General features: G+C 42.8%; 1 protein-coding gene across 2 annotated transcripts in view; it reads left to right on the top strand.

Moving 5' to 3' along the window:
* The first annotated feature begins 500 nt into the window (after positions 1–500).
* The window catches only part of LOC121868135 (E3 ubiquitin-protein ligase Ubr3-like), a 98,151-nt gene continuing 75,815 nt past the window's right edge, over positions 501–22,836 (top strand). The window contains exons 1-3 of one of the 2 annotated variants that reach the window (XM_042368441.1): positions 501–575; positions 2,718–3,049; positions 7,629–7,752. In XM_042368441.1, the coding sequence (XP_042224375.1) occupies positions 2,879–3,049; positions 7,629–7,752 (295 nt within the window). In that variant the 5' untranslated portion in view covers positions 501–575; positions 2,718–2,878. Of the gene's footprint in view, positions 653–2,717; positions 3,050–7,628; positions 7,753–22,836 lie in introns of both variants that reach the window. The other variant, XM_042368442.1, reaches the window with a different exon arrangement.

The following is a 22,836-nucleotide window of genomic DNA, read 5'->3' as shown; positions in this document are numbered from 1 at the left end:
CTAAAAACTAAGGGGCATTGCTTTAATGTATTGACTCTGTTCTATAAATAATACAATTCAATTAGTTATCTAAGTATATCAAGAACAACTATAATATTAATCAGTAACTACAGCTAGACATTCCTTAGTAAATCTGTATATTGCATCACCAAAAAAAAATCATTGGGTCATCATCACTATTCCTCTACATTGATAGATTAAATTAAACCAATATATATTTTACATGTTCCATTATACAGGTTAAAAAAAGATTAAATAAATTATATTAATTCTCCTAAGCCATATAACAATAGATTAATTATTATTCACCTAAAAAACCCCACAAGGAAACCTCCAGAAGTAACAAAAACTCACTATATATAAATTATTAATCAACAATAATATAAACCAATAATATAAAAAAATAAACTATATATATTACTTAAAAAAACCTTAATAAAGACTTAGATATAATGTTATAATAAGAGAAATAGAGAGATTATAAGAGGAGGTGGGAGGAGTGGCAGGCGGATAGAGAGAGTCACTTGGTGTATAGTGAAGAGCATTGTGGTAGTCAATCCCTCTACCACACCTGAGTAAGAGGCAGTGTCTCTATTATAACCTTCTACCACAATTATAACCCTTAGAAAACATTTTAATTAATAGTTAGAAGGTTATATATACGTTCTTAAAGTGGTGATATTAATAGTGGTTGGAGGAGTTGGTTGGTGGTTGTGGTGGTGACGTGACACTATACCACAGTACTACCACACTATCTCCATCACTATATAGTCTCTTGGTGGAGGAAAAAGATTCTTGATTAATTCGTTATTGATGGTATTTGATATTAATATACTTGAAATGTGAGTGTGTGGTGAAGTGTGGTGTGTATGGTGTGGTGGAGGTGTGGTAGGGGGAGCATTGCCCTCTCTCTCTCTACCTACACACACCATACACTGACATCACTTACCTCACCATACACTGACATCACTTCCCTCACCATACACTGACATCACTTCCCTCACCATACACTGACATCACTTCCCTCACCATACACTGACATCACTTACCTCACCATACACTGACATCACTTACCTCACCATACACTGACATCACTTCCCTCACCATACACTGACATCACTTCCCTCACCATACACTGACATCACTTCCCTCACCATACTAGTATATAATTAAAGTGTGTGGGAGTGTTTTATGGTTATTGAAGTGTGTGGGAGTGTTGTATGGTTATTGAAGTGTGTGGGAGTGTTGTATGGTTATTGAAGTGTGTGGGAGTGTTTTAGGGTTATTGAAGTGTGTGGGAGTGTTGTATGGTTATTGAAGTGTGTGGGAGTGTTGTATGGTTATTGAAGTGTGTGTGGGGAGTGTTTTATGGTTATTGAAGTGTGTGGAGAGTGTTTGTGGGATGGTTATTGAAGTGTGGGAGGTTTTTGGTTATTGAAGTGTGGGGAGTGTTTTATGGTTATTGAAGTGTGTGGGAGTGTTTTAGGGTTATTGAAGTGTGTGGGAGTGTTTTATGGTTATTGAAGGTGTGTGTGGGAGTGTTTTATGGTTATTGAAGTGTGTGTTTTTATGGTTATTGAAGTGTGTGGAGTGTTGTATGGTTATTAAAGTGTGTGTGAGTGTTTTAGGTTATTGAAGTGTGTGGAGTTTTAGGTTTGTGGGAGTGTTATTTATTGAAGTGTGTGGGAGTGTTTTATGGTTATTGAAGTGTGTGGGAGTGTTTTATGGTTATTAAAGTGTGTGGGAGTGTTGTATGGTTATTGAAGTGTGTGGGAGTGTTTTATGGTTATTGAAGTGTGTGGGAGTGTTTTATGGTTATTAAAGTGTGTGGGAGTGTTGTATGGTTATTGAAGTGTGTGGGAGGTTTCCAAATTGTGTGAATGACTGTACCTGTACTATATTTCATCACCTGTAATTAACTGTAGTGTACCTGGCATTATGGTGACTATAGGTAGAGTAGGTTAGGTAAGATTCAGAATAAACTAATGATTTTTTATATATATATTTTTGCTTTCATTTAAATTTTAGGTAATTATATAGGACTAACCCGCGAGCGAAATTGTTTGAAACAATTATAAAAACGCCTAACCTAACCTAACCTACCTAACCTTACCTAACTTAACCTAACCTAACCTACCTAACCTTACCTAACTTAACCAAACAAACCTACCTAACCTTACCTAACTTAACCAAACCTAACCTACCTAACCTTACCTAACTTAACCTAACCTAACCTACCTAACCTTACCTAACTTAACCTAACCTAACCTACCTAACCTTACCTAACTTCCCCTTTATATTAAACAGAAAGAACTGATGAAAATAATGTAAGAAAATAATCAGTAATAAAAGTAACTTGTCTGGGTTAGTTCTATATATATTAACCAAATTTTATTCTATTCGTACATTACTTTAAAGTCTCAATGAAATATGTAGAGGTTTTCAAATAGTGTAGAATGAATGAATGCCAAAATTAACTTCTTTACTGTATATTTGAAGCTTAAAACATGAGGTTTCCATAAGAATGATTAGTGAAAATGTGATCATAATGCCTTTGATAGTAAAAATGAAGGTTACATATAGGAGAGTTAGAGCCAATGATTTATATGTATTTGCCAACATTTATCTAGACAGTATATATACACTCCTACACGGGGTATATATTTACCTCCACACCGGCGTATAAAACTTACCGTATTGTGATTTTATTTACAAAGCCAAAGGAAACTTGATCATTGTCCAAAGTACGACATAGTACGTACTGTAGTGCAAAGTGCCTGTACGCATTATATATATAGAAATATATAGTGGTGATCGTGGAGTGGAGTGCAGCAAAGACACGCCATGAATGGTTGACTCCAGTGAAAAATAAGTTAGAATGGAAGAGGCAGGTAGTGGTGAAGGGGGCTCTGGCGGTGCCTTCAGTCAGATGGATATACTGACGGCACAAGTGCTGCTCAAGAAAGGGAAGCGCTATGCTGCCAAGTATCTCCGGGATGAATGTTTACGAAACCTCTCACCTGGGGATCTGCAGACACCTCGCACACAGGTAAGTCTCCTCGTTATATATTAGGTTAAGTATATATAATAGTTTAATTCTTTTTAATGCTCAAACTGCTGTAAAATATGGATTGAAACTCAGTACTGTACTGTATGGTGAATTATTGATTCTTAAAGTTTGCTTATAAAATTAGGTGTTGGTTATTGTTCAGTTTACAGACGAGTGATTTTTGTGGCCAACACCAACAACTGCATTTAATTCCAAGTCCAGGTTAGGTTAGAGTTTACAAAGAGGAAGGGTGGATGACGACTGATGGTGCAGTTAACATTTACTTTGAGATATTACGTTAAGCTGATGTTTATTTTGTTACACAGACATAAATAAATCAGTAGGTAAGACAATTCTAAGGCACATTTCTTCTAGAGTGTTTCTGTCGGAATTTTATATTTTTTGAGTACAGTCTCTCCTCGACTTGCGACAGGGTTCCGTTCCGACGACCAGGGCGTAAGTCGAAAAGGCAAAAATAATATATAGAAATTCTAAACTGGGCGTCTCCTTTTTTTCTCGGCACCACGAGAACTCTCACTTTTACGCTTGCCAGCCATTTTAAAGGGAATTACAACAACAAAATTTGTCAGTACACAGCGCGATCACTGACGTCGGGACTCGAAAATACGTAATGTGAAAAATATTTTATACGACCATGGCCGTCGTAGGTCCGGGTTGTCGTAGGTCGAGGAGAGACTGTAGTTCATTGAAGTTACAGGTAGTCATCCATTTTATTTTAATTTTTATTTTAGTGAAGTTTCTGACTTTGTATTCTATAAATTGAAGTTGGTGCTACTATAGTGTGCAGTTTACAAAGATGTCTTAGAGTAACCTAACCTAAATATCTTGTAGACTACACGCTATAGTAGCACCTTGAAGTCTATAACAATTGAGAATCTCCTCCAATTACTGAGTACCTGTAGAGTAGTTTTGTTAATGTCTAGACCAGTGACTAAGGATCCCTGTAAGCCACATGAAGTTAATATTTTCCAGAGTCATAATCATCTCCATGTACTCTTTACTTAAGAAAAATGACAACTAAATTATATATTCATAAAAATCCATCATTAAGAATTTTTTTTTAATACCAAACTCAACTTAAAAGATTTCCATATATAAATTATAAACTGTTGACTACTTATTTGTGTTGTTATTATTATTATAATGAATTTTGTGGAGCTCTTGTAGGATGCTCACAGAACAGTTAAGAATCACTGGTCTAGAGGGACTACACCTAGACATTGGTAATACAGCAGTCTTTTTTGTGAATGAGATCTTCAGTCCTATGATTGATTTGATATACAAGTACTACAGTAGGGTATGTACAGTACCATATAGAATGTGGACCTGCTTAATACCTGGTGGTTTAGCAAGGAACATCACTGCAGTAATAGTTTACAACAGTGTGTTATTATGAGCAACTTTAGGAAAATATTCTATCATGAAAAACTTGTTTCTTACCTTTCAAATACAGTATCTGTAAAAGTTTGGAAGAATTATAACTTGCCTACTTTTGTTTTCCTAGTGTCGTGTAATTTTCTTATGACCACCATGTTTAAGGCTAAACTGAAGAGCCCAGTAGATTAATTTAGTCTTTTTCTTTTCTATTTTTTATTTCTTTTTACACTTATTTTTTTGCCCGGGTCGATGACCTGTGCGCGGGTGGGCTATTCCCCGTAAGAAAAGAAGAAGAAATGATCTTCCCAGTGAACCATCCATACAAACAGTTAATAACAAAATAACCAACCTGTGTAATGACCTAAAATAATGCACTTCCACCCTATGACACCTACCAGTATGTTAGTATAGGTTGTCATTCTTTTTTCACTCATTGATGGCAGATGGTCACTGGTGAGTGGGTATGGTTAGGCACACCTCAGGTTCAAAACTCTGCCGTGGACAAAATTATCAAACTAATACAGTATGGTACTGTACTTTAATGTAAATATTGCAAGAAGAGTTCGTTTTTATTTGTTTTTGTTTATTTAAGAAACAAATGATTTATACTGTAATTGTTTATACAAGATGTTCAAAGGTTGCTGCTGGTTTTGAACAAGAAACTACAGAACAAAAGTATTAATGTCCGAGAAGTTTGTGTTTTAACTCGTGTGTAGGTAGGTGATGGTGGCAGCTGGTCCATGAAGGTGTGTCTTTAAGAGAAAAAAAGTTAGGAAATAAAACTAGGAAAGTTTCTCTTCCTCCAGACTGGGAACAGTATTCAAATACTGTACTAAGAAATAATTTGACCTCAATATAATATTTCCGAAAGCGGCTCATAATAACAGACACGGATTTAAACTACAGTATCACCAAATAAGTTCTTAAAATAATAATGAAGTTGACCGCTGCCGTGTGTGGTCTTCATGTTAAGCTTCAGTGAATGAAGAAAACCATCACTGAAGGTATTTTATAGCCCTATACTGTACTGTACTATCAAGGTTAAATAACTCTTTATAGCCAGCTCTCAGGGGTTAAACCCCCTAACCCCAGGATCCCAACTTTTATGGTCGGGGTCTAGAACATTGAGTGATTTGAAACTTATATTATCCAACCTGTCATACCAGATGCCACAAGGATAAATAACTCTTGACGTAATGTTACTGTACTGTATCCCAAGAAGAGAGAATGGTGAAGAGTTGTTGCCAAATACAGTACAGTACAGGAGCCATGTGCAGAAGCACTTAACTATTTTTGTCTGACATTGACAATAAAATGACATCACAAGAACCACCACATGAGATACTGTACAGTACAGTCTGGTCACTACACAGCCTGTTCACGGCTTTGATGTATGAACACCTGGATCTACATGAAATATATATATATATATATATATATATATATATATATATATATATATATATATATATATATATATATATATATATATATATATATATATATATATATATATATATATATATATATATACCTGTATATATATATATATATAACAAGTTAACTTTGTATTGAATGTTTGTTGTGCTTTATCACCAAAATTGTTAATTTGACATTGAGTTGGTGTACTGTACAGAGCCAACACGCTTGGCACTGTGGCAATGGTATTCTCAGCATGTTAAGCAGCTTAAAAGACACTTGTCGGAAGTTAACACCTTAACTTGCTTCAGGACTGAACAAATCTTCACATACTGTACACAGTAATGCTATTTTTTGGAGGTTTATTACGTACGTACTAGCTACAGTACAGTACTTCTTAATTTAGTACAGTAGTACAGTATATCAGAATCCTTCAGGGGATTTAAAAACTGGTTTGTGAATCTGGGTTGTTCACCACGAGTATTACCACCATGTTTCACCACAAACTGTACTGTATACTATAATTCTAACCTAACCTTCCTTACCATAATGACATTACTCCTGTGGCGCTCACTCCAAGGTCCATTTCCGGGTAGCCCAGCCTCAGGAGGGGGATGCCCAGGAATACATTATTGCCCAGTCTTGTGAGTTCCATACTGACACGTGCTCTTGCAACACATTACAGTGCAGTATTACTGGTGTTTCTAAAGAGGGTTTTATTCTCTACTTGAATATGGAATACTAATACAATATTAGCTTTGTGTCTTTAATTAGCTTTATGCTACTACTGTATATTGTATATAACATTAGATGATTGAGGAAATAAATTAACTATAATTTACCCCCAAACTTACAGTAACTATGCAGTACTGTACATACAATAGTGCCGCCAACAATAACACAAAATACATGGGACTGGACTCTGAAGTTGACCCTTACGTTTATCTCTTGTATGTTACAGGTAGTTCTGCTATAACGCGATAATTGTGTTCTTGTAAAATATCGTGTTATAGAAAATCGCGTAATAGAAATAACAGGGCTTATGGAGAAAATAGGGTTAGGTGCAGATTACTCGAAATCAAAAAAATTTAGTAGTTAGCCTAACACAAAGGATAGCACAGTCTAAATAAATGTTACATTCATATCTAATAATGAAATCATACAGTAAATGTAAAACTTTACTTGATGGGGGAGAAGGGTGATTTTGAGGTTGATAAAATCGAGCTTCTCTTCAAGTGTTTTATCCTTTCTTTTACGATCATCACCGGGAATTCTATCACCAGAACGCTTCTTGTTGATATTCTTCTTTACTATATTCACAGTTAATACAGTGGGGTATGCTATAACGAACGGATCCTACTATGAATATTCCTATAACCACAAAATTGGAGAAATAGTAAGCAAAAATCGCGTTATAGCAAACAAGCGTTCGCGTTATACAAATATCGTTCCTAATTCATAAATCGCGTTAGAGCAAATTCGCGTTATCAAAACAAGTGTTATAGCAGAACTCACTGTACTTAATTAGGTGTAGTATTGCAGTAGTCTTGTTTTTATCCATTGTGTACTATATTGCAGTGATGAAAAGTTTACCTAATGAGTATTTTTAAAACTTGGTGACTGTAACACTTTCATTTCATTTAGTGATTGAACGAAAATGGTTGTAATTATTGTACAGTATTTTGTATGTGCATGTACAGGAAAAGACTAATCATTTGTGTCGTCATTTTACTAAAAGTTTGCATGTGTTGTGTTGTTGCAGGTGTTGGGTGAGCTGCTCGACCTGCTGCTGAACCCTGCCATGCGTATAAAGAACTGGGACACCATCGACTGGCTCAAGTGGCTTATGGCTGCCGGTCGAACCCCAGACGACTTCTTCAATACAGGTACAGTGCAGTATAACTCTTAACCTTATCACCCTGACTTTAGCTGCTCTTAATGTAACCAAACACTCGAACAGTCATGACTGCTCTTAAATTATTGCATCAAAACAACCAGAAAGACCCAAGTGGTACATCTGCTGAACACCACAACCAGAAAGACCCAAGTGGTACATCTGCTGAACACCACAACCAATATTTAAGACTGGGGGGTCCTTAGTGAGTGAATATACCCTTACTATTGCACACTGTACATTACCTAAGAGACATTTGGACATAAAACCTGGTCTGTGTGTTGAAGAATTCCGTGGTACGTATTTATTTTTATTTTTTTTTTTGCATTGTAGAATTAAAATGTTAATTCTTTATCTCGGCGTGCAGTGAGACTTGGGAGGGGGGAGGGGGCATTTAGATACAGTATTTGTAAAGTTATCTACATCTTGAGGCATGATGGGTGTGTGGAGGTGTACTGTACAGGTGGGAGGGAACATCTCAAACGTACAATACTTATCCAAAACAGTAACTCTTCCACGATCATTCTACAGAGACCATTTGATATAAAACTTCTTTCTTGTGTTTAATGAGGTTTGGCTTGGTTGGATTTTCATTATGGTGTGACAGTACAGAAATGGTATATGAGTTATGGTCCTGTAGGTTTGTTTTGTGTGTGTGTGTGCGCCAACAGTGTCAACCATGAGTGTTAATAGATTTGAAATTAAAATGGGAGAACACTGGTAGATTACCTATGATATCTTCTACAGTCAACCACAAAAGTCCTTACATCGGAATTGCTTGACTGTATTCTACTTTAACTGCAATGTTTGGCCTTTTATTATTTACAGAAGTTACTTATTCTCTCCATTTTTTCCGTCTTTTTCTTCACTTCTTGCCCAGAGCATTTCATGTACTGTACATATACACAAACATACACAGACTCGTGAGTGTGTACAGTATACATTACCCAGAAGAGCTTTTAAGCCAATCAGAGAAGACTTATGAAACAGTCCTGTACCTTTGAAGGATACAGGGTATATGTATCATGTTTCTTGTGTGTGGGTTAGGTTATGTTTAGTTTAGTTCAGGGGTCCACAACCTTTATACTGTACACTAGTCGGCCTCTTAACGGTACAAGTAATCAGTGATTGGCCGCAGGTGTACTGAGCCAACATAAGTCGGCTGTTTTCCACACAATTGAATGTAAAATCAGAAATGTAGGACTATAATTTATTGTTAGAAAATTTTCATAAACAACACTGATATTTAAAACTAAACATAGCATACACTGTACATACTCTGCATTGAAATAATAGCACTAGTCATTAGCCTAGTTAAACATTCTGTAAAGAAATTAGGGAAAGAACTTTTAGCAACACAAAATATGGAAATATGAAACTGTCTTCAAGCAGCAGTAAAAAAATCTATACAGTACGTCACTCAGCAGGCCGCTCGTGGGAGTTGTGGACAGTGAGGTACTCTACTATACTGTACTGTTAGTTAAGCAGGGTACAGTACAGCAGTGTTTATGTATTGTCAGTTTAATTTATTTAGTAACTATGTGATGTATTTATGGTTTATACTGTACTGAAGAGGGGGTTGTGTGTGTGTGTGTGTACAAATAATATAGATTGAGTACAGGTGTATGAAGGTATTGTTACTCGTGTGGGTCATGGTGTGTGTTGAGATCCTGTTCTGTCTGCTGTGTTTGTCTGCTACACTGTCTCATCTGCTGTTTGTCTGCTTCACTAATGTATCTCATTTGCTGTTTCTCTTTCTGCTTCAGTCTCAGTTTTGGCTTTGTCAGGGAGAACTTTTATTAATTTTTTTTTCAATAGTCTGAAAAACATTTTGTTGTTGTTTACTGCTGTTGAAGGCAAGTTTGTGTGTCAGGACCGAGTAAAGACGACGATTAGTCCCTCATCGTAGATTTGCTTGTTGTGTTGCAGCCAGGGAGAGGTATCATGGCTCATGGGGTGACAAAGAGGGGGAGGAGGAGGAGGAGGAGGGGCGTCTTAAGGACAATTGGGGGTAGGGGGGGGAGAGAGTCTCTGAGTTCAGGAGGTACAGGTGTGCTCACAACCTCATTACCTGTCATGACTTAATAAGGAAAGAGTTTTTAGTCCACACATCCACCCACCCCTGTCAACCTACCTACCTATCTGCTTACCTACTTGGTGGAGGTGTTTGGTGTGTGTGATTGCTGTAATATATTCAATGGAAATCCAAGAGGTATGAAGGAACAGGATATCCATGTAGTGTTATGACCTGTTTGACCTTGGTGGTGTTATACCCAATAGCATTGAAAGGCTTGGCTTGGCTGGCACTCTCCCAGCTTGGCTAAGTGGGGGCAGTGGCTTGGCACGGGCACCGATACTGCCTTAACGGGGTACAACATGCAAAACTTTTAGTGTGTGGGGCATCGTGCTTTGGTGGGTGGGTATAGATGGGCAGCGTGTGTGTGTGGTGTTTGTTCACAGCCATGCCTGGTTCCTGAAAACACATTAATGACAAATATCTTACCTAACCTTAACTTACCTTACCTTGCCTAACCTCACCTCACCTCACCTCACCTCACCTCACCTCACCTTACTTTACCTTATAGTATAATAAGAAGAACCGTTTCTCTTTAATTGAGCCTACCAGTAGTTTTCTATAGCTCAAAGGAAAGTGACTTGCAGATCATTGCTGGATTTCAAAGTGACCTATGTCTGACCTTGGATTTCTTTTATGACTTCATCCATCCTTTGATTAAGAGCCCGGACAGGTGTCGTTGATGTTTTGGGCATGATTAAGCAGGTGTTAAGTGATGACAGGATGAGGAAGTTGGGTGTTGTTTGGGTAGTGATGCTTCCTTGTTTTATAAATAGTGATTGTTTACATGAAATAGTTGGCAGTATATTATTAAGTCTTGTGTGTGTGAGAGGTCAGCCACACCACCATGCCAAAAGTCAGCCTCACTTTTTTTATTAATTATGTAAGATAATTTGTTTGCCTTTTCCTGTGTGTTGCTTGAGTGACCTTACAAACATTGCTCATCATTTGTAGGTTTTTGTAAATGTGTAAAAGATGTTCTAAAGTCCTGTTTGTCCACATTCATTATCTGTTTACTTGTTGTCGAGAGTGTAACAGAGTGACATGTTTTCAAGTCAGGTCATCCTACTTCAGTACCTACTCCATGGAATTCACACAAGTCAACTCGGTGGTGTCGTGGGCCCGGCTTCACACATCACTGACAGGTTGAAAATTACGTTAGGTATATAGCTCTATATATCCCGTGAATGGTCTGTATGGTCGTCAACCAGTGGGACAACACGCCAGCGGGGACACAGTCATTCTGGTTGCTGAAGGCAGGTGGCTCCTGTCCTGGGGTTACCTGAGATATGGGTTAGAGGTTTTGAGGAAGTTTTCAGATGTGACCTACCTTGTTAAGTGTATGTATGTGTGTGTGTGTGTGTGTGTGTGTGAGGGTGACAGATGGCAGCAGGTTGGGTGTGAGGGGGCCAGCCAACCTTGTGGCTAGATCCCTGGTGCTTGTTGAGCCACAACACACACATGACCACAGTTTGTTTTCATAACGTAACTTAATCGTTGTGAACCATCTCCGTTATTCCCTGGAGCGGCTCGTTGTACCGTGTTCAGACGTAACGATGCTGCAGGGTTACACTAGACTGCTGCAACCATGACAGGTACATATTCTAACCTAACCAAAAGTAACCTGACCTAACTCTCCCATTACATCCACCATCGCTCTTTTTCCCATAATGCCATTGGTCACACTCCCTGTAGCTACACATCACTTGTGTGTTGATCTCCACCACAACACCACATCAAGGTACTAACTCGCTTTCACCTGATCCTCACCTGTGATCTACCTGTTGGTGCTTAAGAGCCTCGTTTAAACCCCTGTACTGTTTGTCTGGTGATGTATCGTTTCTCCTCTCTGCCTAAACGTAATCGCCTCGTAATTATGTGTAATGGTACAGAACTGGGTTTAGTGCAGTACTAATTACAGGTGTAAACATCGTGCAGCGTCTTCATTATTTATATCTCTCTCACTATACCAGGTTCCCGACGCGGTGATATTATTAAATAATTTTTAGATGTATTTCATAAATCTCTGTTTGTGAGGACAAGTGATGATGGCCTCTCATCTGTAAGGTGTGTACAGGTGTGGACATAATTACCTGGGCATGTATTTTTTTCCTGGGGGGGTGAGTGTCGTGTAGGGAAATGATTCATCGTGACGTGTTTACATAGATGTTTTGTTATATCTTAAGGTGTTTTTGTGTTGTTCTGAATGTTTATAACGAAAAGCAGCAGCAGACAACAGTTGTAGGGTGATGACGTGTGTGTGTGTTACAGGTAATATGAGTATGAGATAAAATTAACACTAAACAGCTGTATTGTTTGATGGTTATTGAGTCTTCAGACGATGATGGTGACGATATTAATGATGATAATTGTGATGATGTGTACATGTTAGCTTCATCACTAGTGTACGTGTGGGTGAACCTTGGTGGTGATGATGGCATTACTCTGGGAGCACCTGAAGCTTAGACCCCCTGCCCATAGCTTAGTTCACTGGATGATTAACAGACCTCTTGCAACGTGGCTGAGTCAGGTTAGGGTTAGGTTAGTTTGGGTTAGGTTAGATTAAGTTAGGCTGGGTTTGGTTAGGGTAGGGCAGGTTAGGTTGCTATCATAACACCAGGCTGGGATAGGGTAGAGTAGGTTAGGTTAGGTTAGGACCATAAATCAGACTGGGGTATAGAAGGTCTTTACAGATCCTGGTGTGTGGTGCTGTAGACGATGGGGCTGGGGTCTTAGAACGAGCAGGTGGTCACGTTGCCACACAGGTTGACCTTCCAGAGACGACTAGACCAACACTGGATGGATTATGGTGCCCTGTGCCAGTCTCTACCCACCCTGACCTCACCATCATCATCATCCCACCTTTGAGCATTTAATAGGACTTACAAAGCCTTCAGCCTTCTTTTGTTAGTACTGCTTAGTGTTATGAGAGACGGGGGAATGATGAGAGAGAGGGCACATTTTACAATCCACTCCATCAAAATCCATCTTATTCCAACGACGTTCATCACACACACATACACCATTATAAAGGACTCTACTGTACACCATTCTTCACACCCACGACTTGTTTATTTATCTCAAGACCCCATGCAGTACACAAGAGTTTACCAGATACATTGTAACTTAAATAAGAGGTTTGACGTAAATAATATCTCTATTTTCAATACTGTGTTGTGGTTTGTTTTTAATGACGTATTACATTATTGGTGTGTTGGAAAAGTTGTGTGTGTATGGTATGGTACTGTAGGTAGTGGTGTGTGTATCTGGGTAGCTCTCTCTCTCTCTCTCTCTCTCTCTCAATGCTTGTAAGGGTGACCTGTTTGGCTGTGGGCGTGGCTTAGGGGCACTGCGTCATACAGGTGAGCCAGACAGCCAGCCACCTGGTCAGGGAGGGAGGGTTCTTCTCTCTCCCTGGCCCCGGAAACTGTAAACATATGGAGAGAGAGAGAGAGAGTGTGAGTTATGTATGGTGCGGGGTACAGTAGGTGCTTGGCTCTTGACGCTTCTTACATCAGTTATCTCCTCTCTCTCCTGTTCCTCCTTTACCACCTCCTCTGTCACCTCCATCTCTCTCACCTCTCCTCCTGTTCCTCCTTTACCACCTCCTCTGTCACCTCCATCTCTCTCACCTCTCTCTCCTGTTCCTCCTTTACCACCTCCTCTGTCACCTCCATCTCTCTCACCTCTCCTCCTGTTCCTCCTTTACCACCTCCTCTGTCACCTCCATCTCTCTCACCTCTCCTCCTGTTCCTCCTTTACCACCTCCTCTCTCACCTCCATCTCTCTCTCTCACCTCTCCTCCTGTTCCTCCTTACCACCTCCTCTCCTCACCTCCATCTCTCACCTCTCCTCCTGTTCCTCCTTTACCACCTCCTCTGTCACCTCCATCTCTCTCACCTCTCCTCCTGTTCCTTCCTTACCACCTCCTCTCTCACCTCCATCTCTCTCACCTCTCCTGTTCTCCTTTACCACCTCCTCTCACCTCCACCTCTCACCTCTCCTCCTGTCTTCCCTTTACCACCTCCTCTGTCACCTCCATCTCTCTCTCTGTTTCCTTACCACCTCTCTCTCACCTCCATCTCTCACCTCCTCATCACCCCCTCACCTGTAACACCGTTAATTACAAGCAGTACCGGTGCCTCAGGAGTGACAGGCACTCGAGGAGGCTGGCTGGCGGGCGGTCTTGAGAACAGTTACATAGTGTATTGTGGTGTTTACGTTACGTGTTTTATGAGGAACATCGCAGCGCAGGAGTGAAGGAATGCCTGTTGGTCCATACTAGCCAGCCCCCCCCTGTTCAGACCCTGTTTACGCCCCGTTTACATCCTGTTTACGCCTCGTTTTCACCCAGTTTACACACTATCACCCCGTTTACACCCAACCCCTATCGCTCATATATCCATCTAACCTTTGTGTGAAGCTATCCAGCGTGTTAGAGTTAATGATGATGTTTGATAACTTGTTCCACTCATTCACTACTACTACTTAGTTCCTCACCAGTGTTTACCTGAGTCTAGGCAAAATACACCTGTACATACGTGTCTAATTAACCCATTGCCTTTGTTATATCACCTTTATCTAAGCCCATCTTCGATTTATACACCTGGATCATATCGCCCCTCACTCTACGTCTTAAGAAAATACACAGGTTCTAGGTTAGGTTAGGTTAGGTTAGGTTAGGTTAAGTTAAGTTAAGTGAGGTTGGATTAGATGAGGATAGGTTAGGTGAGATAATAGTCGTAAGATAACTTCAGTACTCGTAGATATAAACCCTGGCGCTTTGTGAACTTTATTATATACAGTAGCTAAACAACTATCTGTACATACTTTGTGGGGAACAGTATGAGACCATGGACGATAAATAGTGGTATATGAGGGCTGTCACTAGTCACACGGAGGGCTGTCACTAGTCATACGGAGGGCTGTCACTAGTCACACGGAGGGCTGTCACTAGTCACACGGAGGGCTGTCACTAGTCACGCGGAGGGCTGTCACTAGTCACACGGAGGGCTGTCACTAGTCACACGGTGGCTGTCACTAGTCACACGAGGCTGTCACTAGTCACACGTCAAATTTGAGAGCATATCGACTCTCCTGCACAGATAGTTGTTTTACTACTGTACATGAACATATTATTTACACTGTCTAGTTTTAAGGTTCCTGTTGATCATTACCTGACTTACAAGGGACAGTGGTGTGTGTGTGTGTGTGTGTGTGTGTGTGTGTGTGTGTGTGTGTGTGTGTGTGTGTGTGTGTGTGTGTGTGTGTGTGTGTGTGTGTGTGTGTGTGTGTGTGTGTGTGTGTGTGTGTGTGTGAACGAACAAAGACTTACACCCACACTGGCGGATTACCTTTACCCAATGTCTTTATTATCGGTTTTCTCCTCTCTACTCCTTCCTCACTCCTCCTCCTCACCTCTTGTCTTCACCTTTCCACTCCTCCTCCTCTTCTCCCTCCCCCCACCGCATTAGATGATGATGTCGATAACGTGACGTCCAACCATCAGTCCTCTTCATTGTGGTATCATTAACCTGGGGCGAGGGGTGTTGGGTGAGGGTGTTTGGGTGGATGGTGTTGTGGGTGGAGGGTGTTGTGTGGAGGTGTTGTGGGTGAGGGTGTTGTGGGTGGATGGTGTTGTGGGTGAGGGTGTTGTGGGTGGATGGTGTTGTGGGTGGATGGTGTTGTGGTGGAGGGTGTTGTGGGTGGGGTGTTGTGGGTGGATGGTGTTGTGGTTGTGGGTGGGTGGTGTTGTGGGTGGATGGTGTTGTGGTTGGATGGTGTTGTGATGGTGTTGTGTAGTGACAGGTGGGTGGTGTGTGGTGACAGGTGGGTGTGTGTTGACAGGTGGGTGGTGTATTGACAGGTGGGTGGTGTGGTGACAGGTGGGTGGTGTAGTGACAGGTGGGTGGTGTAGTGACAGGTGGGTGGTGTAGTGACAGGTGGGTGGTGTAGTGACAGGTGGGTGGTGTAGTGACAGGTGGGTGGTGTGTGACAGGTGGGTGGTGTAGTGACAGGTGGGTGGTGTAGTGACAGGTGGTGTAGTAGGTGGGTGGTGTAGTGACAGGCAGGTGGGGTGGTATTGAGCAGGTGGGGTAGTGACAGGTGGTGTGTGTGACAGGTAGGTGGTGTAGTGACAGGTGGGTGGTGTAGTGACAGGTGGGTGGTGTAGTGACAGGCAGGTGGTGTGGTGACAGGCAGGGTGGTGTGTAGTGACAGGTGGGTGGTGTGGTGACAGGTTGGGTGGTGTAGTGACAGGTGGGTGGTGTAGTGACAGGTGGGTGGTGTGAGTGACAGGTGGGGTTGGTGAGTGGGTGGTGTAGTGACGAGCAGGTGGGGTGGTGACGATTGGTGTAGTGACAGGTGGGTGGTGTGGTGACAGGTGGGTGGTGTAGTGACAGGTAGGTGGTGTAGTGACAGGTGGTGTGGTGACAGGTGGGTGGTGTAGTAACAGGTGGGTGGTGTAGTGACAGGTGGGTGGTGTAGTGACAGGTGGGTGGGTGTAGTGACAGGTAGGTGGTGTAGTGACAGGCAGGTGGTGTAGTGACAGGTGGGAAGGGAGGCGGGCACATCACCTGGGCAAGATGTTAATTAATATGTAAATTGGGTGTTACTTAATGAAGAAAATAATGTGTATTGGTTTGTTGGGGATCAGACTCATAAGAAAAACCTGTAATATATGGTAAATCTCCTGACACACACACACACACACACACACACACACACAGTGGAATGATAAATCGTAACCCCCCAAAAAACCCAGCAGGTAATTGCAGACAAGTTGCTGTTATCAGTCGTCCATCGGTTGCTACACTGAACTGGATAATCTCACCCCGGTGCTGTTGTAGGAGTGAACGACGGAGGGAGGGAGGGAGGGAGAGGAGGTCGATTGTCACACGTACTGGGAGTTGTACGTGGAGAGAGAAGAGTATACACAGGTGTTGAGTGAGTATTCCTTGATGACCAAGAGACAGACAGACAGACAGACAGGTATATACTAATAATAATGTCCATATCTAAATCTCCATCACTACCCACAAGGCTCAGTCATTGGTCCATTTCTCTGTAATTGTGACGTTTTATTAAATGTGTCCAGAAAAGGTGTGTAGACAGTGCTAAGCCACAACTGGAGTCAGATATTAGGGGAAAATAAAACTTGGGACGTATTGATGCTTAAGGATATAGTGGAACCTCTATTTACCGGACTGTCCGTTATATCAAGGGTCATGTATAAGCTCCATCTAACGGGTTATATGGAGAGAATTGTTCGGTATAGGGAGGTTTTACTGGACACAATTGTGGGATTAACAAACGTCAAATGTGGTAAACACTTAACGGGGAGCCATTGATTGTGTTATGTACACCAGAAATGTTCACGCACACACACACACACACACACACACACACACACGTAATCAACCAGTGTATTCACTCCCAGTCAATCTCACCTTTGTGCACTGTCACTGTTGAAATGCCCTGCAGTATGACCTTCCCCACCTAGTTATTATATATCATATTTGTATCACTTATGTTACTTGTATATTATTGGTCAATCAAGAGAACCATTCACCAATTATGTAACTGTATATTTTCAACCTTCCGGCCATGATCTTTTAATAAACCTTTTATTATTATTATTATTATTATTATTATTATTATTATTATTATTATTATTATTATTATATGCGTCTTAAATTAATACACCCATATTTTTTATTTAGCTGTCACTACCATACGGGGACTTAGCTGTAACTAACCCTCTCACTCCATACCATCCCTTCACCCTATACTCTCACCCACCCCCACCACACCCCCCCACCCCACACCCTTAAAACAGTACAGGTATATATCGATATTTGTGTGTATGGTTCATGATGCGGAAACATTAGTGGTTGTGGTCCGGGTGGAGGGCTGTAACACGGTGGTCGGGCAGAGCTTCAGGGACCCGGCCTTGATGACGTGTGTGTGTGTGTGTATGTGAGATCTGTCCTGGTAAGAAACGTTTGCCAACTGAGAGACACATGGCAATGAGAGATATACTGGCAACTGAGAAACATGTGACAACTAAAACGTGACAGTTGAGACATGGCAACTGAGAGACGTCCCTCATGACAGTTGATACCTTCCCCCCTCATGACAACTGACACACATGACAACTGAGAAACACCTCTCCATGACACACACACACATGCTGACTGACGTGTGGGAGGGATGTGCCGTCACCTCACTAATAAACTGTACTGTAAGTGATATTTGATCAGTGTCTTAGTGGTAAAGGGTGGGTAGAGAGAGCACCCGAGTAGTGTTGTTGTTACTGCTGGTGTTGTTAGAGTTGTTATTATTGTTATTACTATAGTTTAATACACCTTAAGAATAAAGCACCCTAACGATAGTCTGGAGGTTACTTCCGGGTTGTATTGAGCTGGGTTGTATTTCCGGGTTGTGTGGCTAATTGGAACTTTAAAGTGGTAAAGTGCTCCAAATATCTCTCTCTCTCTCGTGTTATCAGGTATCTGTGTTCTGATAATTAACATTGATAACAGGTGATAAGAACAAGAACAACTCCCACCTCCCCAAAAAACTTACCTTTACCCCCATACTTATGTGAGACAATATGCCACAGCGGACGAAGACTGACAACCCTGTACCTGGCTCACCTGTTATTGCGTCCAGCCTGAGTGAAGAGATGTGGCAGTGTCGGAATGTATCGTTCATGTGGGCTTGGGGTTACTGGCGAGCGGTGGTGTGCAATGTAGGGTAACACACACACACACACACACACACACACACACACACACACACACACACACACACACACACACACACACACACTCACACACACACCACACACACACACACACACACACACACACACACACACACACACACACACACCACACACACACACACACACACACACACACACACACACACACACACACACTCACACACACCCACACACACACACACACACACACACACACACACACACACTCACACACACACACACACACACACTCACACACACACACACACACACACACACACACACACACTCACACACACACACACACACACACACACACACACACACACACACACACACACACACACACACGCACTCACACACTCACACACACACACACACACACACACACACACACACACACACACACACCTGGTGTCTCCATGACCAGCCCGGGCCATCAACTGTAAACTATAATACTGTATGTCCCATGTATATTAAGAACATAAGAAAATAAGGAGTCTGCAATAGGCCGGTTGGTCTGTGCATGGCAGCTCCTGTCGAGAGTTACTACCCTCTCTATCATCCATGAATCTATCTAGCCTCCTTTGAAACTTTCCAGAGTTCCAGCACTTACTACAAAGTTGCTAAGCTTGTTCCACTCGTCACCACCCTATTTGTGAACCAGTTCCTTCCTATCTCCTCTAAACCTAAACTTATCCAACTTAAATCCGTTGCTCGAGTCCTATCCTGCTCGGATATTATAAAAACATCTATATCCCCTTTATTGATTCCTTTCACCCACTTGAATACTTCTATCATATCTCCCGCACTCTTCGTCTTCTCTGGGAATGCAAGTTTAGTTTCTTTAATCTATCCTGATATGGAAGGTTTCTAAGTCCCGGAATCATTTTCGTCATTCTTCCCCTCCTCACCCCTCCCCCTGCCTTTCCCCCCTCACCACCCCCCCCCCTCAACCCACCCCTCCCCCCGCCTCTCGTCCCTCCCCTCAACCCTCCCTCCCTCTCCGTCCCCTCCCCCCTCAACCCACCCCTCCCTGCCTCTCCGTCCTCCCCATCCTCTCCGTCCCTCCCCTGCCTCTCCCCCTCACCCCTGCCTCTCCCCTCAACCCCTCCCCCTGCCTCTCCCTCCATCCCCCACCCCTCCCCACCCCTCTTCCTCACCCCTCTCCCTCACCTCCCCACCCCCTGCCCTCCCCACCCCTCAACCCACCCCTCCCCCCTCTGTCCCTCCCCCTCAACCCTCCCTCCCTCTCCGTCCCTCCCCTCAACCCACCCCTTCCCTGCCTCTCCGTCCTCCCCTCAACCACCCTTCCTGTCTCTCCGTCCTCCCCCTGCCTCTCCGTCCCTCCTCCTCCCTCCTCCCCCACCCCTCCCCCACCCTCTCCCTCACCCTCCCCACCTCCCCCACCCCTCTCCCTCACCTCCCCACCCCTCCCTCACCTCCCCCACCCACTGCCTCACCTCCCCCCACCCTGCCTCTCCCTACCCTCACCCTCAGCCTTCGGGCTGCAGAACTTTTCAATAAAACGTTAATTATTATTATTTTTTATTATTATTATTATTATTATTATTATCACACACACACACACACACACACACACACACACACAACACTCACACACACACACACACACACACACACAGTGACACACACACACACACACACACACACACACACACACACACACACACACACACACACACACAGTACGTCCATGACCCAAATTTAATAACTGGACCAGATACTGAACTATCATACCTGTGGGGCCAGACTCTGATATGTGTGTGTGTGTGTGTGTGTGTGTGAGTCAACATTCCGCTGTGTTTATATCATTACCTGTTTAACCCCTCCTCTGCCTCTCCCACCCTCACCCTCTGCCTCTCCCACCCCTCACCCCTCTGCCTCTCCCCCTCCCTGCTTCTCCCTCTTACCCCTCCCCTGCTCTCCCTTCTTCCTATCCTCACCCCACTTTTTACTCACTTTCACCTTCCCTCCTCTCCCTGCCTCACCCCCTTAATAAACCTAACCTAACCCTTTCGTAATTCATAACATCACTATAACAAAGACTTCCCTTCCATCGTGTCGTGGGAGGGGGGGTGAGATGGGATGGGATGGGATGGGATGGTATTATCACCACTTGGAGATAAAGCACCAAGAGGAAAAAAGGCTTTATAACATCCGTCCAGACCTCTCATGTTAGACAGATGGGCAGACAGACAGACAGATAGGCAGGTATTAAGCTCGATATTACCTGAAGATTAATCCCTCATCAAGGCTTTTTTCACCTGTTGATTATTATACACACCTTGACACTAAACCTGGGGGAGGATAGGTTATGTTATGTTATGATGAGGTGGTTAGGGTTAAGTTGGTTGGGTTAGTTACCTTATGATGAGATGAGGTGGGTTAGGTTAAATTATGTTACGTTAGCTTAGTTTAAGGTTAGGTCAGGGTATGTTTTGTTACCTTTGGTTAGGTTAAGTTAGCGTTAGGTGTCTAATCATCACGCGATAAGAAACAAGACCCTTACAGTCCTGTGTAGATAAACTGAAGATGGCAGTGTGTGTGAGCCAATCACCGCAGCCGACCTCCGCTCCTCCGACGGTAACTCCATAATTAAAGACGATGGAGGAATCCTTCAGTGCTGGAAAGAGCACTACCATTCACTGCTCAACTGAAACACCTTGTAGATGTCCTTACTACTCAGCAGGTCCCTCAGCATCCAGAGCTGATCCACCTCAGCTTTCCTCCATCCCTGGATGAGGTAGCTACTGCCATCAAACAAATGAAAAATAACAACGCCTCAGGACCTGATGGAATCCCAACCGAGGTGTATAATAAAACAAGAAGGACCTCTGCCTCCATCGTCAATATTTATAAGAACAAGGGAGACGGGTCAGACTGTGGCAACTACCGCGGGATCTCACTGCTGTCCGTAGCTGGCAAGATTATCGCCTGAGTCCTCCTAAACAGATTTCTTCCTGAGGCGGAAAACTTCCTCCCAAAATATCAATGTTGCTTTAGACCATCATGTGGCACCACTGACATGATATTTGTTGCTCGCCAGATACAGGAAAAGTGCAGAGAACAGCGTAGTGACCTGTACGTGGATTTCATGGACCTAACCAAGGCCTTCGACTCGGTCAACAGGGAAAACCCTCTGGTGGACCCTCAGCCGTTTTATCGTTTTATCTGCCCACCAAAATTCGTCGCCATTGTGAGGGAACTCCACGATGGCATGAACGACAGTGTCCTGCACAACGGCACTCAGTCTGAGGTCTTCCCCATCCAAACAGGTGTTTAACAAGGGTGTGTACTGGCATCAACTCTTCCATTTTCTTGGCTGCCTTCCTTACTTGTGCCAGTGCCAATTTAGTCGGCGGGGTGGACATCTAGTACCGGATGAAGGGTCCTTTCAACATAAGACGACTCTAGGCAGGAACAAAGGTGTTGGCAGCTTCCATTACTGAACTTCAGTATGAAGACGACCTCACCCTTGTCGCTCACACTGAACGCGACCTACAGTTGATCCTGAACACCTACGTAGATGCGTATGCACACTTCGCCTTGAGGTGAATGTACGTAAGACTCAATCACTTTCAACCTGCCCCTGGTTCAGCCACACCTCCACCATCCATCCATCTTAACGGTCGGCTCCCACCTGTCCACCACCTCTGACACCTATGAAGAGATTCAAGAACGGATCAGATGTGCATCTCAAGCCTTTGGTAGACTCCTAAACCGTGTCTTCAGCTGTAGGGAGCTAAAATTATCTACAATGTTACACGTATATCGGGCAGTGGTCCTCCCCACCCTGGTATATGGCAGTGAGACATGAGTCACATACAGGAGGCACCTCAAGGCACTAGAAAACTTTCACCAACGTAGTGTACGTTCTTTTCTCTGAGTTCGCTGGGAAGACAAGAACAACTGTCAGTATTTCGCTGCACCAACTGTAGGAGCATCGAGGCTGCCATTATCCATGAACAACTACGTTGGACTGTCCATGTTACCCGCATGGACGACAGTAGACTGCCAAAGCAGCTAATTTACAGTCACCTAACGAATAGTAAACTAACGCTGGCGGGCAACTGAAAAGGTATAAGGATAGTCTTAGACAAACCTGAAAAAGTGCCAAATGGACCCCCTCACCTGGGAGACGATCACTCCACACCGTAACGCGGAGGAGCACCACACGAAAAGGTGTCAATACTTTCGAGTTAGCCCGACTG

The sequence above is a fragment of the Homarus americanus genome, unplaced genomic scaffold (genome assembly GCF_018991925.1).
Source record: "Homarus americanus isolate GMGI-L3 unplaced genomic scaffold, GMGI_Hamer_2.0 scaffold47967, whole genome shotgun sequence".
In the NCBI taxonomy this organism is placed as follows: domain Eukaryota; kingdom Metazoa; phylum Arthropoda; class Malacostraca; order Decapoda; family Nephropidae; genus Homarus; species Homarus americanus.
Note: the sequence above shows the minus strand (reverse complement) of the source record. Positions and strands in the feature narration are given on the sequence as shown.